Raw genomic sequence first — 15663 nt, 5'->3', positions numbered from 1 at the left:
ACTTGAAGCAAATTAAACAAAGCTTGCATAATAGTCGAGCACAATTACATTCTTGGCTGAACCTAGCATGCAATGTATTCCTATGATTAATTCATAATGCGTTTTTATATTCAAGCCCTTGCACTGACTTGAGCACTGAATTTGTAAGCACCTTCTATTCATAAAAGTTATTGTACTTTCCTGGATAACATTCATCTGATTTCTGAAAGGATTACGTACAGCTACTAATGGGGAATCTGTTCAATTGAAATATATGGAGTGAAAATGCAATTCATGCCATTATAGTATGAAATATATTAGTGAGTATAAATGTACTGGGGGTTAAAACTACAGTGGACTAAGGTAATAATTACAAACACGGTTGTAGCATTATTAAGAAAATAATTATATTTTGCAGATGTCCTTAAATTTTAGTTTGTGGAAAAATTATCCAAACGCATATCGTAAGGAGCATTTAAGAACATTCTAAGTGAAACATGCAATCTAGTGCTGTCTTCTGTAGAACATCTGGATATGTCAAATAGCTACCAAACTTGGATAATTCAAAATGCATATCTGCCATACCTTCTTTCATTCTTTTAGGAAACATGTTGTACAGCCCTTATTAGTACAGTGGTAATTATTAGATATGTAAATGTGGATCATTGACTAGAGAATTGCAGTTTCCTTTGGCCAAAATAGTCAAGTGACAAAAATAAATGAATTTAATTTCAGATATTTTGACCTAAAATTTGCAATTTTCTTGCCAGCTCTCCATAATTACTTGTCATAGTAAATAACCCAATTAGTATTCTTTATCAAACATCCTTTTGAGGGCTGGTGGGTTTATCTAATTTAATTAGTCGTGCTACTGCTCTCTTCCTGTTGAAGAACAACAGAACTCAAAATTCTTTGAATGTTATAGATCGCCAATAGATGACAAGAAGCAGCTTGTTTAAACTAACCTTTTCCAAGTTGAAACATCATGTTATTGGCATTCCTAACTATGTTTTTTTCTGCAGTAACCATACTTCACATTAGGTTTGCAGAGCACAAGCAATGCTATGTTTGTGTTGCTTAGAGCCCAAAGCAAAAATGTTAATAGGCATCACTTTTTCTACTGCCTTGCAGCAAAAATAAAAATGTTTACAGTGACAAAACAGATATTTCAGTATGATTTTCTATTTAAGAACTGATTAATTATGCATTGTTGTTGCACAATTAATGCAAATATAGCAAACCCAGCATATGAAGGGTTTTATCCATCTATGTATAAATCAGTTACTTAAAAAGAGTACTTACTGCCTGTAGCTGACCATCACAATTAAAATAGCAGGTATGCAGCAAAGAATAATAATAATGGCCAGGGCAAGTAGGGCCCCCTCCGTGTACCCTACAGCCTGAGCTTGCTTCTTCACATTGGCTACAACATCAGGGGTGCGGATTTCCAGAATACGTCCACCTTGACCAATATAATCCTGGAATTGTTTGTTAATGTCGAGCACTTTACCATCCAAAAACCTAAGTTCACAGAGAAGGAAACAGTAATTAACAACATCAATTAGAGACATCAAATTCATGGATCTTTGCACTAACCTTCCACCCATGAGTGCCAACTTCCACCCATGGGTACCAAAAAACTGATGAGGACATTAAAATAAAAAAAAATAAAAAAAAAATAAAAAAAAATATATATATATATATATATATATATTTACACTGAAAACCTTTGTTCTCATTTCATTTAGTGACTACCAGTTGATTTGCAAGACTTTGAGCAACTTGCTGAAAAATAAATTAAAATAATGATATCTTTGACATTTGCTTCTCCTGCATGTTAGCATTGCATGCAGATGTGGAAGATGTTTAGCTGCATTAGAAAATATAAATACAATTTTCACAAGTGAATATAATCTTTATGTTGATCTTTACCCAAACTTGCAATTTAAAATAAACTGTAAGAGAATAGATTTCGCCTCGGTTTGTTTACTTATTTCTCATTGGTAAAAGATTTCTAAATGTCAAAAATACACTTACTCACATAAGAAACCATGAAACTATCTGCAATGTGAATTCATCCCAGAAAATATAAGCTTTTTGCATTCCAAGACAGCCATTAATCAAGCATTTCATGTGAATACTTTAACAAGTAAGATACCATCATGTATAATGCAGCTATATCCTAGTATATTATTCACATTATACATGCAGTGCATAACACAAACATGGAAATAGATAAGGTGAGTTATATTGCATTCTGTTATATGGTGATCATGTGGCCGGATTGCAGCTATCAGTTCTTTATTGTGTAGGGGCGGTAGTTAATCAGCACTATATAGAATTCTTATAATACCAGAAAATCAATCAATTATGTGGGGTTTCCATACAAACTGACTTAATCAAATCTTCTTCCTAGAATAGAATTGCTGCATAGAGTATGTAGAACTCATAGCAGTCTGGAAAACATGGCAACTCTATATACTGTATAAATTTAAAGGGCATGGCTAAATATATCGATATCTCTCGATATCTCTATATCTATATAGCTCTCTCTCTCTCTCTCTCTCTCTCTCTCTCTCTCTCTCTCTCTCTCTCTCTCTCTCTCTATATATATATATATATATATATATATATATATATATGTATATACATATATAGATGTATATCTATATACGTTTTAAAATATATTAATAGCTATATATTTTAATCCAACAAGTCTACTACATTTCCAATTGGAGAATTCCATGAAAACACATGTTAAAAACATTGTAAACACTGACGTTTTACAATTTTTCAAGGCTCTCCATGATAAATTATATAATAAACATAATATTCAGACCAACATCCTTGTTTGTTTAAAATACAGTACATTTCACTAGATGTCACTGCAGCACAGTCAGACAACCCCATTATGGGATGACACAGTATACAATATGTTCCTAGTTACTAAAAAATTATTATGCAATACATTAGTAGCACTGTCGCTTGTGTTGAGGTGTTTGGTTATAAACTGTATTGATTTTGTAAATATAACCGGCAAATCTTGATTAAACCATATTTCTTATAAATACCTCATTTTCTTTCAGCTGCATTTCTAATACATTTTTGTTTTTGGTTTCTTGTAATACTGCAGAAAAATACTCTGCTTATGTTGTGAATATCCATAAATATCTAAAACCATGTCTACTTTTATAGAGGCTTCTTTAACCTGCTCTACGTTTTAACAGATACTACATAGTCTACATAGTTACATAGCTGAAAAGAGACTTGCTTCCATCAAGTTCAGCCTTCCTCACATTTGTTTTTTGCTGTTGATCCAAAAGAAGGCAAAACCCCCAGTTTGAAGCACTTCCAATTTTGCACCAATCTAGGAAAAAAATTCCTTCTTGACTCCATATTATTTTGTCATAACGGTAGGAGTCTAGCTTAACTCTCACCTGGCTTAACCCATGAAAAGTTACTCTTGCATTGCACTGAAAAGCAACTAAAACTACAGTTCCAAATCAATAAAATAAGGGGGAAAAACATTTGTTTCCGAGGTCATGGTGTTGAGAACTGGCTTGTTCAGTAAGTGTTGTTTTTTTCTTTTTGTTGGATTTTTTTGCGGACACTTTTGACCTTAGCCTCCTTTTTTCTGCAGTGTAAAGTACTTTTCAGTTTCGGTCAAGTAAATCTAGGAAATTGAATCTATATATTTACTATCAACATTTTCAATCCAAACAGACTGGTGTCAAGATAACCTACGTGGATGATTTTGGCTAAAAGAATTTACAGAACAGCCAGAATTTAATAGTTTTGAAAAGGATTCCTCAATGTTCCTTTAATTTAACCCCTTAAGGACCAAACTTCTGGAATAAAAGGGAATCATGACATGTCACACATGCCATGTGTCCTTAAGGGGTTAAAGGGCCACTCCACTCCCAAATACTTTATGGGTGAGAAGTTTGCCATTAAAAAGTCACTTTATATAAGTAACTATTTCTGTAAGTAAAAGCATTTTTATTATTAAATCAAACCGCCATGGAGGTTAGCTCCCTTCAGCCAATGGAAGTGGTAGGTGTGCTGTACTTGAGCATTCCTGCACTCCCCATTTACCTAATTTTCAGTCTAATCAGACCAGCATGAATTCTAGACTCTGTGCCTGGTGTGCTGCACAATCGAGGGACAGCTTCAGAAGCTTCTCCAAGCAGAGACTGAAAGTCTCTTCCAAGGAAAAAGGGGAGGGCTTGCAAAGGCTGCCTTTAATAATAACTAGAGATTTTGCAAGCTAATTTAAGATATGGAGGTATATCTACTAAATAATGATTGTTGGTCCTAGTTGTCTTTTTTTTTTTTTTTTTTTTTTTTTAAGACCAAGTGTTTTATTCAGTAAAGAAGGGAACTGACAATTCCTTCATTTTAGCACTAACTAAAGAACTAAGTTAGCTATTAGTTGTGCAGAAAAGTGTTCTAGTGTTTTTGTCTTTTCCTTCCCACAATCTACTTGCATGTGTATAAAATGGTTAACTGTAGCAGTGCAGTCCACATGCACACATATGGCACTCATACAAATGTATGACGTATATTTGTTAGACACCCCATATGCAAACCCAAGGCATGACGGGTTGGTCAAGTCATTGCAAAGAGAAATTACAGGCGCATATTATCCTGATATCCTGTGATTGTACTATATTGGCGTGTCACCAAGTGTTTCAAAGGATACTACACTGTTATTTTGTTTGTTTGTATTATATTTTTAGGTTTACAGCTGTATCCCAGTTTTTTCTACATTTTATATACAAAAAATCATATTTGCCTTGTGTGGAGTGAATCTCTTTTGACTTGTTTGGCCATTAAATATGTATGATATTAAAAAAAACTAAAGACCCATAAGTTGCAACATAATAGTAACCTTTAACCAGGCACTTACTTAAAAAGTTCATTTCGGGATATTGCCCTGTTCGTTTGAGGATCCACTGCATAAATCATAAGGTCACTTTGAGTGTAATCCTCTTCTGAAAATCCATCTCCATACCTTCGAGCACCAATTGATTCCACTACCACAGCAGCTCCAGGTATCTGATCCTGGACATAACGCTCTAGAATACTTAAAAAAAAAAAAAAAAAAAAAAAGGTTATTGTTATTAATATGTTAAATAATTATAAAAAAAAGATAAATCATGTTTACAAAGCTAATTGCATTTCTCTATATATAAATCAAATCCTCCTGTGTTGTAATTGCAGGAGGCCAACTAAAATAATAATAAAAAAAAGAGGTTGCAAAATGACCACTCTTCTCTGTGCTTTAGTCATTTTGAACCTTTTACAACCAGAAGCTATAATAATACCCTTATTAACATAAACCCATTATGTGAAAAGGCTTGCAAACAAGGGCTGATTCAATGCCCTCCAAGGAAGCATTGGTTCAGCTTAGGACATCAATTTTTAAACACTTTAAATTTGAGACTGTAGAAGCAATGATTTTGTATTATTAAAGGTGGTTTTATTCACTGGAGACTAAATAACTGGTTTGCTCAAGATGTACTATTACTACAATCAGTATTGAACTAGCAGTCTTTTATGCAGTTCAACCTTTGCTTTAGGGAACTACTAAGTACTTTAGCTACAAACCAATCTTTACAATCCTATGAATAAAAAAAAAAAAATGTACAGAAACAAAGATAATTTACTGGGGGAAAAAATAATGTTGTTTTGTCATTAAAAGTTGCACCGTTTGATTAAAATTTGGGGTTAATTTATTTTTTACTATAAAACATTGGCTATCAAATTCCATCTATGCTATGCATGTTATTCCACAGTTTGAGCTTGACAGGTTTGGTTTAGCAACAGCAACGTTTTTTTGTTTTTTTTTTAACTAATAGGACAGGTATAGAACCTTTATGGGGAAGTCTTCCACTGATATCAAGATTCATCAGGAAGAATATGCTTAAATTAATCATGTTCACCTCTGATCTACATGATGACTCCACCGACAAAATGGTCTTTGCTCAGGAGCAGAACTTGAGATCAGAGATATTAATGCAGGACAAAAATAGAAATTGACCAGGGTCAGGAATTACAAAGAAGCCAGGGCCTTCCATTGGATTGAGTAACTCAATGATAAAGCCCATAACCAATACGAGTTTAGCTCTTGAGTTCTGACAAGATGCTTCTACATGCATCTTTAATTTACTAGAATGACTCTACCATACTTTTGTTTTACTGTTTAATGTCATATATATATATATATATATATATATATATATATATATATATATATATATATCACTGATGTACATACCACGGTCGCAGCATTCAGAATGCCAACCAGAAGGGTGCTCTTCATGCCCCAGCACATAGAAAATGCAATGCTTCTCAAAGAGAAGTATTGCTGACAAAGTGTGGGAAATACCATGTATTGGCCCTTTCTCTGATTGTTTCTCCATGAGAAGCATTGGATTGTCCATGAACCTATCAATACAAATTATTTCCTGGAGACAGAGAAGAGCTTCAGTGATGGACCTTTTCCCCATTGGTTTAGAGGTAGTTAACTTTTTTTTTTTCTTATATACAAGAAAAAGGTGGGGAAGGGAGTCCAGCAGACTAATGTTTCCCCATGTTCTTTGTAGATGTATTTTGAACTCTGCAACATCCCTTTAAATTCAGGTGGAATGTTATTATGTGCAGTTTTTTTTAAAAGAAATCCATCATTTTTATACCACTTCAGCTTGTTTTGATTAAGAATAAAACAGATGGTGTGATTCTTGTACTAAACCCATTCCATTAAAGCACCTGCCTTACAGAGGGAGAATTCGGGATTTCACCACTTTTTTTTAATAGATTATGTATAAAATATGAAAAGTAAATGAAAAGTAAATAAAGAATATTAATGTTTGTCTCCAACATCATGTCCCTTTTAGAGATGTATAAATGGTATATAAACTGACAAATGCTAGCACATAGACACATACATACGCATAAAGGGAGATACAGATAAATGACCACACATTGAAACATGCACACATACTCAGTGATGTTAAGATAATGGTGTAAAGGAGGAGGTGTAATCTTGCTCCCAAGCAAGGCCAATTACATGGATGGGAGTAGGTGATACATTGATAACACCCACAGAGCCAGCACGATTGCAGTTTTTGAGAGAAGGTAAGTAATTACATCAGAGCTGAATGCGCAATTAAGCATATAAAGTATCTGTATGATACATTTTATTTTAAATTACTCATGAAGGAGATGTTTGCAGGTATAATAAGCCTTACATGACAAATTCAAACCTTACACGACAACAACTTCATTTTAACCCCTTAACTCTTTAAGGGTGGGGGTAATTGTACACGTTCTGAACCAAAGCAAAATCTGGAATTTGAGCTACAGAATTAATCAAAATTATTCAATCCACATTGAAAAAAAAGTATATTGTCAAAATGTACAGATTTTCAGCTGTTTGTAATGAACAAATCAAACAAAAGCTCAACACAACAAGCTTCAAGTGATTTCCCCAAATTCAACTGAATATTAAACTTATTTTGAATTCTCCAGTCTCAGTTATTTAACCCCTTCATGGCAAGCATCTTTAGTCCTTAGTAGTGCACTATTTTGCTGCTATGACCTGCTGCAAACAAGATGCATAGCAAGACACCAGATTCTGGCAGCATCCCTGTGGAATCGTAGCCCATTGCTCATAAGCAATGGCCTCCAATTCAGTAATGTTCTTGGGTTTGTGTGCTGCAGAGATATTTTCTATGTGGTTCGAGTCAGGTGACTTTGATTGCCACTGTAGAATTTTCCAGGACTACTTCTGCAACCAGGCCTTGGTTGAATTTGAAGTATGCTTGGGATCATTGTCTTGTTGGAAGGTCCAATGACGCCCAAGCTTCAGTTTCTTCATAGATGGCATGGTGTTTTTACCTAGGATTTCCTGATATTTCAATGAAACCATCTTGCCTTCAACACGATGCAGGTTTCCAGTGCCAGAGGAAGCAAAGCAGTCCCATAGCACCAAGGAGCCACCACTATGCTTAACTGTAGGCAAAGTGTATGCTTGATTCTTCTTCCTCCAGGCATACTGCTGATCCATTGGGATGAAAATTTACGGTTTTGTTTCATTGCTCTACAGAACAGAATCCCAAAATGTCTGTGGCTTATTTATAGCATTTTGAGCATATTGGAGCCGACGTTTCTTGTGCTTTTGAGTCAGTAGTGGTGCACATCTTGGAGTTCTGGCATGGAAACCTTTGCATTAATTTTGCGCCTTACTGGGCTCAATGAAACATCAGTTCATGTTGCCACCAAGTCTTGCTGCAGGTCTTTTGCAACCATTCAAGGGTTTTTAACATGAAGTCTGGTTGCAGCCATTGATAGCTTCTATTTTCTGCCTGGTCCAGGTAGTGTAACCACTGTGCCTTCAATTTTGAACGTGCAAACAATGCTTTCAATGGTGTCTCTAGGAGCATTTCTTGACTTTACTATCTTTTTGTATCCTGTTCCTTGTTTGTGAAGGGCACTGATCTCTTCCCTTAACTTTGAGGACCAATCTATTGGCTTAGCCATATTTCTAAAATTCAGTCAAATGTGACTCTTATTTCTAAGCCACTGATCTCTTCCCTTAACTTTGTGGACCAATCTATTGGCTAATCCATATTTCTAAAATTCAGTGACACTTCTTTCTAAGCCATATTTCTAAAATGCAGTCAAACAAGACCCTAGCCAGTTCAGGTATTTCAAGTGTTCTAGCTAAAGCACACCTGTTTTGCACATTTGAACTGTTGTGATGCATTCTATTCAGGGGTTGAATAATTTTGAGAGTGGCGAAGTCATTGGAATTTGTATTTGCAGTTAAATGTGGGAAAACCACTTAAAGCATTTGTTTGTGTTCAATTACTTTTGTCTGATTTGTTAATTGGAAACAGCTGATTTTTAATGGCACTTGAATCATTTTGATTACAACTTTGTGTGTGTGTGTGTGTGTGAATATATTTATATATATATATATATATATATATATATTATTTTTTATTTTTATTTATTTTTTAGGTGTACCGCACTCACAATCCCGCAATCCATATACATGTTGAATGGGTTAGGCAGTGGCTGAGTGACAGTAAGAAAGGGTTGTAGTCAATTGAGTATATTTGTGTCAAGTTGTTATCTGTGGGGTACCTCATAGATCTGTACTTGGACCCATGCTCTTCAATATTGTTATTAGTGATATTGCAGAAGGTCTTGATGGTAAGGTATGTTTTTGCTGATAATACAAATATTTTCAACAGGGTTGATGTTCCAGAAGGGATAAGCCAAATAGCAAATGATTTAGGTAAACTAGGAAAATGGTCAGAGATGTGGCAACTGACATTTAATGTATATAAGTGCAAGATAATGCATCTTCGGGGTAACAAAAGTGCAGAGTATAGAATATTTAACACAGACCTAACCTCAACATCTGAGGAAAGGGATTTAGGGGTAATTATTTCAGATGACTAGGCATGCATAGATGCTAGCATTATCATTTGTTGTATAGGAAGAGGTATTAACAGTAGAAAGAGGAAAGTGCTCATGCCATTGTACAGAGTATCGTGCACAGTACTGGGAACCGTATCTCCAGATACTTTGGAGAGAGTTCAGAAAAGGACTACTAAACTGGTTCATGAATTGCAGGGTAAAACTTACCAGGAAGGGTCAAGGGACCTTAACCTGTATAGATTGGATGAAAAGACTGGACACGGGGGGTGTGATAAAACATTTAAACATATTGAGGGAATCAACACAGTAAAGGGGAAGAGTATAGTTAAAAGAAGAAAACTACCACAATAAAAGGACATGGTCTTAAAATAGAGGGGCAAAGGTTTAAAAATATTAGGAAGTATTACTTTACTTTGAGGGTGTTGTATGCATGGAATAGCCTTCCAGATGAAGTGGTGGAGGTTAGTGCTGTGAGGAAGTTTAAGAATGTGTGTGATAGGCATAAGGCTATCCTAGCTATAATATAAGACCATGGGCTAATAAAAGTATGAAAATTGGTCCGAATGGTTCTTATCTGCCGTTACATTCTATGTTTCTATGCCACAGTGCCAATTATAATTCTCAGAAAAGCGGGCACTCACTGGAATTTCCAACTGCATAAAGTAATCCATCATTGATCCGTGATTCTTTTCCAGTCTCAAAATTATTCAACCCCTTAATAGAATCTGGGTTATATTTGGGCACGTATTGCTATGCCACCCTACTACGTTAAAGCCCTCCTTTTATAGGACAGTGTAGTACGCTGTAACATCGGCATGGGGTTAATGTAACACAATCTCTGGGTCTTTGCGTTCAAGGTCACACTTGTTTAATGGATATACTTCAGAGAGGTAATAGTTTTGTCACAAAAACAGATGTTGTGATTAAGGTGATTTTTCGATGAATGTTTCCATGATAAGGAGATAAAGCCCCATGATATCATATTATTTTTTATTTCTAGCCTAGTTTATACATCACTGCAAGCTTATTGATATACCTATTTTTGAGTCCTCAACAGTGATCATGGTATCACAAAAAACATTGACCATTTCTTGTATATGACTGTGTTAATAAAAATAATTTGTATTTAGCAAATTATTAACACCAGGTACCCCATGATTTTACAACTGTCTTATGCCATAACGAATTTTTAAACACATATTTCTTAAATTACTTCAATAATGGTTAGACTTGTTAACATTGTAAACTGCAGCAATGCTTAAGAAAAATAACAAAATTAACACAACCGTTTTTGCAGCCCTTCCAAAATGATTTTTTGGCATTCCCATCAACCTGTAGCAATACAAATAATGGGTCAATTTACACTGACATATTTCAGCACCAAAAAAAAAATGATTTTGTATTCTTTCTAATCACCTTAGGCGATGATATAACAAGCGCACAGGAACATCATAAACAAGCCTGGTCGAGATTATTTCTAGAATTTGTTGTTCTTTCAGTTTTATTTTTTTCACAGACTTGATAAACAATATCTTGTATTTTACCTGTCTCTAACTCCCAATAGATTGTATAGTAAGCATAGTCTTTCTGTGTTATACTTCTACATGTGGAAGAGATCTAAGTGATTGAATGCTTACATCCTATATATATAATACCTATGCCATCTTTTCTTGTTCCTTTTTTATGAATACATGGTACCACTCTTTATGTATACCATGTACAGCTTATGCTGGGTAAAATGTGATACAATTAGTTTATTGATTTATTTGTAATTGTCCTTTAATGTGCAAGAGTTCTAAAAAGGCTGTCTATTGTGTCAAATTACTTTGTAGATTAAAATGGTAGAACATGATCTAATTTACTTGATTCTCTGTATTTATCAATTCTCATAAGAGAAGTGAACTCAGAAGAGGTAAATAAATCCTAATGAAACATTTTCAAAAAATAGCATTAGACTGTAGAGTTGCAATAGTTCAAAAGCAATAGCATAAAGATCTCAAACACGATGCAGCTGATTAAAGAATAGAGACTAAAATGTTTCCCTTTGGTAAACCGTATTTCCACCTGTGAGAATGTATTCAACAAGTGTGAAAAGCTGACCATTCTAGCCACAACTCCCATTGTATTCCCACAAAGTCAAAGGAACAATATATTTGGCATTGTTGCTACATTATCAAATATTTGATTCTTAAAACAAACCTACTGCATGCCAGACTACTAATTAAAATTCGCACAAATGCTATCTTTCTAACCTACCTACAAAATGTCTTATCAGAAAAGGGATGCAGCATATGTGTCAGAAGAACCACATATAAATATATTGATATGAATATGAGATACCATCATAAGATGACCTGACTTATTTACCAACATGTCATGCCAATTTGAAATGAGTAGGACATTCCTGGTCAGAGTAGTGTGAAATAAGTGCATTACCATTTTTTGGTGGGGGTCTCCACGACAGCCACCTCACTCCCTCATTATCAATCACTCACCAGGCAAAGAGTCTTTGGCATGTGTAGGGGCTTGAAGGACCCAGAGGTTCTGGACCCTTTTGGTGTGGACCTGAGATGACTGCTGAAGCCCTGACCCCTAATTCTGTGGTTACTTGTTGTTGGACTTCAGTTAAAATGTATTCAGTGTTAATGTGTGTTCCTTTGTTTGTAAACACCTCACTTCACTGTGCCTTGCTTTTATTATTCTTGGACAAGGTTTTCTGACAAGTTAAAGTGCACTTTGTTTGCCTCCCTTAAGTTCTCAATCATCTAAACTCTCCATTGTCCTAGAATTCCCCCATATATATTTTGCTTTTTTGTGCTCTTTAAAAATCTGTGTGCAGTCCAATAAACTAGAATGTGTTCTTAATGCACCATGCACGTCTGGTGTTTGAGCATGAAGCAGCTCTTTTCATTTCTAACAGAATTACTTTGCTTAAAAGGACAATACAGTGTCAGGAGCACAAACATGTATTCCTGATACTATAGTAGTAAAATAACTGTAAAGGCCCCTTGATCCCCCCTCTTTGCTGTAAAAATATGAGTTTACTCACATTTTTACCCACGCTTCACTGGTTTTGATAATCCCGATTCAGGCCCCTTGCACCCCTCTCTTTGCTGTAAAAATATGAGTTTACTCACATTTTTACCCACGCTTTACTGGTTTGATAATCCCGATTCAGGCCCCTTGCACCCCTCTCTTTGCTGTAAAAATATGAGTTTACTCACATTTTTACCCACGCTGCACTGGCCTTGATGATCCTGATTCAGGCACCTTGCGCCCCTCTCTTTGCTGTAAAAATATGAGTTTACTCACATTTTTACCCACGCTGCACTGGTATCTTGATGATCCCAGCCAATTCAATTATTTCCATAGTAAAGCATTGAAAGGCTATTGCACATGCACATCAAAACAGCGCACTCTGCCTATGAGAATCTAATCATAGGGATGCATTGAATCAATTCATCTCTATGGGGAGTGTTTAGCATCTCCATGCAGAGTTTTGAGACATTAAATGTAGTTGCTGCACATTGTGCTAGCATTAACACAGTGGTCAATGTAGATAAGACTAGCACATTGTGCAGCACTGACACAGTGGCCATATGATTGACTGCCACTAGAGATGTTACTAGGCACTAATGTTTACATTAAAATACCTGCAGAGACATGCTATAGACACCAGGACAACTACACTAAGCTGTAGTTGTTCTGGTGAATATAGTGTCTCTTTAAAGTCTGCCAGCTAAAAATATACTCCTTGCTTCTGTGGTGGTTCCTGGAGCATAGAATTGATTAACAGCATAATGGGGCAGGATCTAGATCTCCAGTTGCGGGACAGTCACTCTGTTCCTGTTGTTTTGTTGGCAAGCATAATGCTTTCTTTTTGAAAGGATTTAAAACCAACCCCAATTAAGCAAGCAGTTTTCTGGATGCAAAGCCAGAATAGGGAGATAATTCATACAGGAGGTGAAAGCAAGATTGGCACTCTATACTACTCATCTCTATTGTCCCAGTGATCCTGAATTGGTATGGCTAATGATGTCAGAGGTTAAAGAGATGTTCCAAAACATTCTAGAAATGTATATAAGACTAGCAACCTGAATTCTCAGCAGAACAATAAGGGATGTACAGTGGAAAAGCGGAATGTCCAGAGGAGCAGCATTGAATGTGTGGTAGAAGAGATGTGGCCCAGGAGCTGGCACATGTTCCTCTTCACAGAGGTCCACAGATGAGGGTCTAGATGGAGACATAATCAATGCTCTTCTTCTTCTTCTTCAGTGGCACTGGGTAAATTCAGGAGTAGGGGCAATAATCCCCCCCTCCCACAGGGATTGAGGTAGTGAGGCCAGATTACTATACTTTATGGATCACAACCATGACATTTGCATTTGTTTTCTTTATAAGTGTCTTCCAATTAAATACATATTGTAGTCAGCTCAGTTTTGATTATGTTTTTAATTTATTTAATATTCGTTTGATTAATGAGTTTTGTCCAAGTGTATCTATCTTATTATTGCCAGATTTTTCAGTGCGAATAATCAGAGATTTATATCTTCCCAATATCTTCCCAAAAAAGATGACATTTGAGTTGAAACTTGCACACTGAAATCATATTGCAGCTTTTAAATTTAAATATTGTGTAAAGGCATTAGGCTTCTTTTACTTCTTTTATTTCTTCTTTTATTTCTAAAATTGCGGGGTCCGATGGGGCCACCCATGACCTGACTGAGGACATAACTGATTCTTCCTACTCATTCTAGCATTTCTATAATTTATCTGGGTAGATAAGCACCGAAGGCTAGCATACAATACTTAAACTCTACTAAAAAGCTCAGGAGGCTTGGGGCTCCCACATATTTACATTTATTACCTATAGGTCCTCCTCACTAGGGTGAGGGAATGGGCAAGCACTGATCAGTACAAATCCTGGTATTTAGTAGAAAATACATATTTGCACGCCACCTGGCTTATCCAATGTACTACATCTGCACTGCAGGACTTAGCTTAGAAGAGCTGTAGTGGCTATGGTGCTTGGGGTGTTCCTTTAATGCATTATCTAGAACAACAGTTCCCAGTAGATACCAACAGTCCAAGATTGTAGGATTTCCAAACCCTATTCCAGTGGGCATACTAACAAAACCTGAACCAATGATGTGCCCACAGAATTAAAATGAGAAACATTTATCTAGAAGCATGAAAAGGTACACAATTCTTTAACCCCTTAAGGACACATGACATGTGTGACATGTCATGATTCCCTTTTATTACAGAAGTGTGGTCCTTAAGGGGTTAAAAAAAACCTTATCTCCAAATTAACCTCGTTAGTCTGTAGGTCAACGTCTGCAAGTACCAGGAATTAGTCATAAAATATCATTCTGGAAAAAAAATATTTTGGGATCTCTTGCCCAGCAGAGATCTATAAGATATGCAGTTTAGCAGTCACAAGAAGCCTAATTTATAAAAGAACTGAAAGTACTCCGCCATCTTTTATGCTTGCCTAGTAACTTCATTTAGGTTTAAATTAAGCTGTTGGCAGACTCTAACGTGCATGCATCCTGTACAGAAATCTAAGAGAGCCCAGAGAAGTTACTTTAATGTTGTACGCAAGGCATGTGAGTATACTTTATGCATGAACTTGTACGGCCTGAGGGAAACATAGCTACCATCTGTGATGTTACTCAGCAGGGGGTTGGTGTACTTTAAAATAATCCTTAGAGCTACAATTAACAGAATAAAGTGAGACAAGGACAGGGTTACTGCAAGGAATATATATAAGAATGCAAGATCATGTGAATTTAGTGTCCCTTTAATATGCGTCTATTGTGTACATACTTAAAATAAATACTGTCAATGGCATGCTGTCTTTAGAATATCATGGTATAATATATTCATCTTAATTTTTTTTGTATCTTTCGTTTTTCTTTTTTTCTTCTTCATTCTTTAACTCATGTAGGACCTGTGGCAATGCCTAGAATTCAATGAATAGGTTACAAACTGTTAACAGACAGCATCAGTGTGTGTGTGTGTGTAACTACTAGTTTTCATCTGTGAATAAAATGTACTCTGTACTAGTCACCATAGCAACCCTGATGGCCTGTTGGTAAAAACAAATTTTGTTCAGATCAATTCAAAAAGTAAGAAATATCTCTGTGGGCTTTGCTCTGTGCTTCAGTTGGGTTTCAATGGATTTTCTTCATGTGAATATAATGAGAGGATGCATTTATCCAGTGATCC

At 35.7% G+C, this 15663-nt stretch overlaps 1 protein-coding gene across 1 annotated transcript in view; it reads right to left on the bottom strand.

Annotated features, from left to right (window-relative positions):
* The window catches only part of PCDH15 (protocadherin related 15), a 1410242-nt gene that overhangs the window by 59678 nt on the left and 1334901 nt on the right, over window positions 1-15663 (bottom strand). The window contains exons 29-30 of the mRNA XM_063435339.1: window positions 4889-5065; window positions 1282-1500 (exon numbers count right to left, since the gene is read on the bottom strand). Coding sequence (XP_063291409.1) covers window positions 1282-1500; window positions 4889-5065 — 396 coding nt within the window. The remainder of the gene's footprint in view (window positions 1-1281; window positions 1501-4888; window positions 5066-15663) is intronic.

Source organism: Pelobates fuscus, chromosome 10 (genome assembly GCF_036172605.1).
Source record: "Pelobates fuscus isolate aPelFus1 chromosome 10, aPelFus1.pri, whole genome shotgun sequence".
NCBI lineage: Eukaryota > Metazoa > Chordata > Amphibia > Anura > Pelobatidae > Pelobates > Pelobates fuscus.
This window is presented reverse-complemented; position numbering and strand designations above follow the sequence as displayed.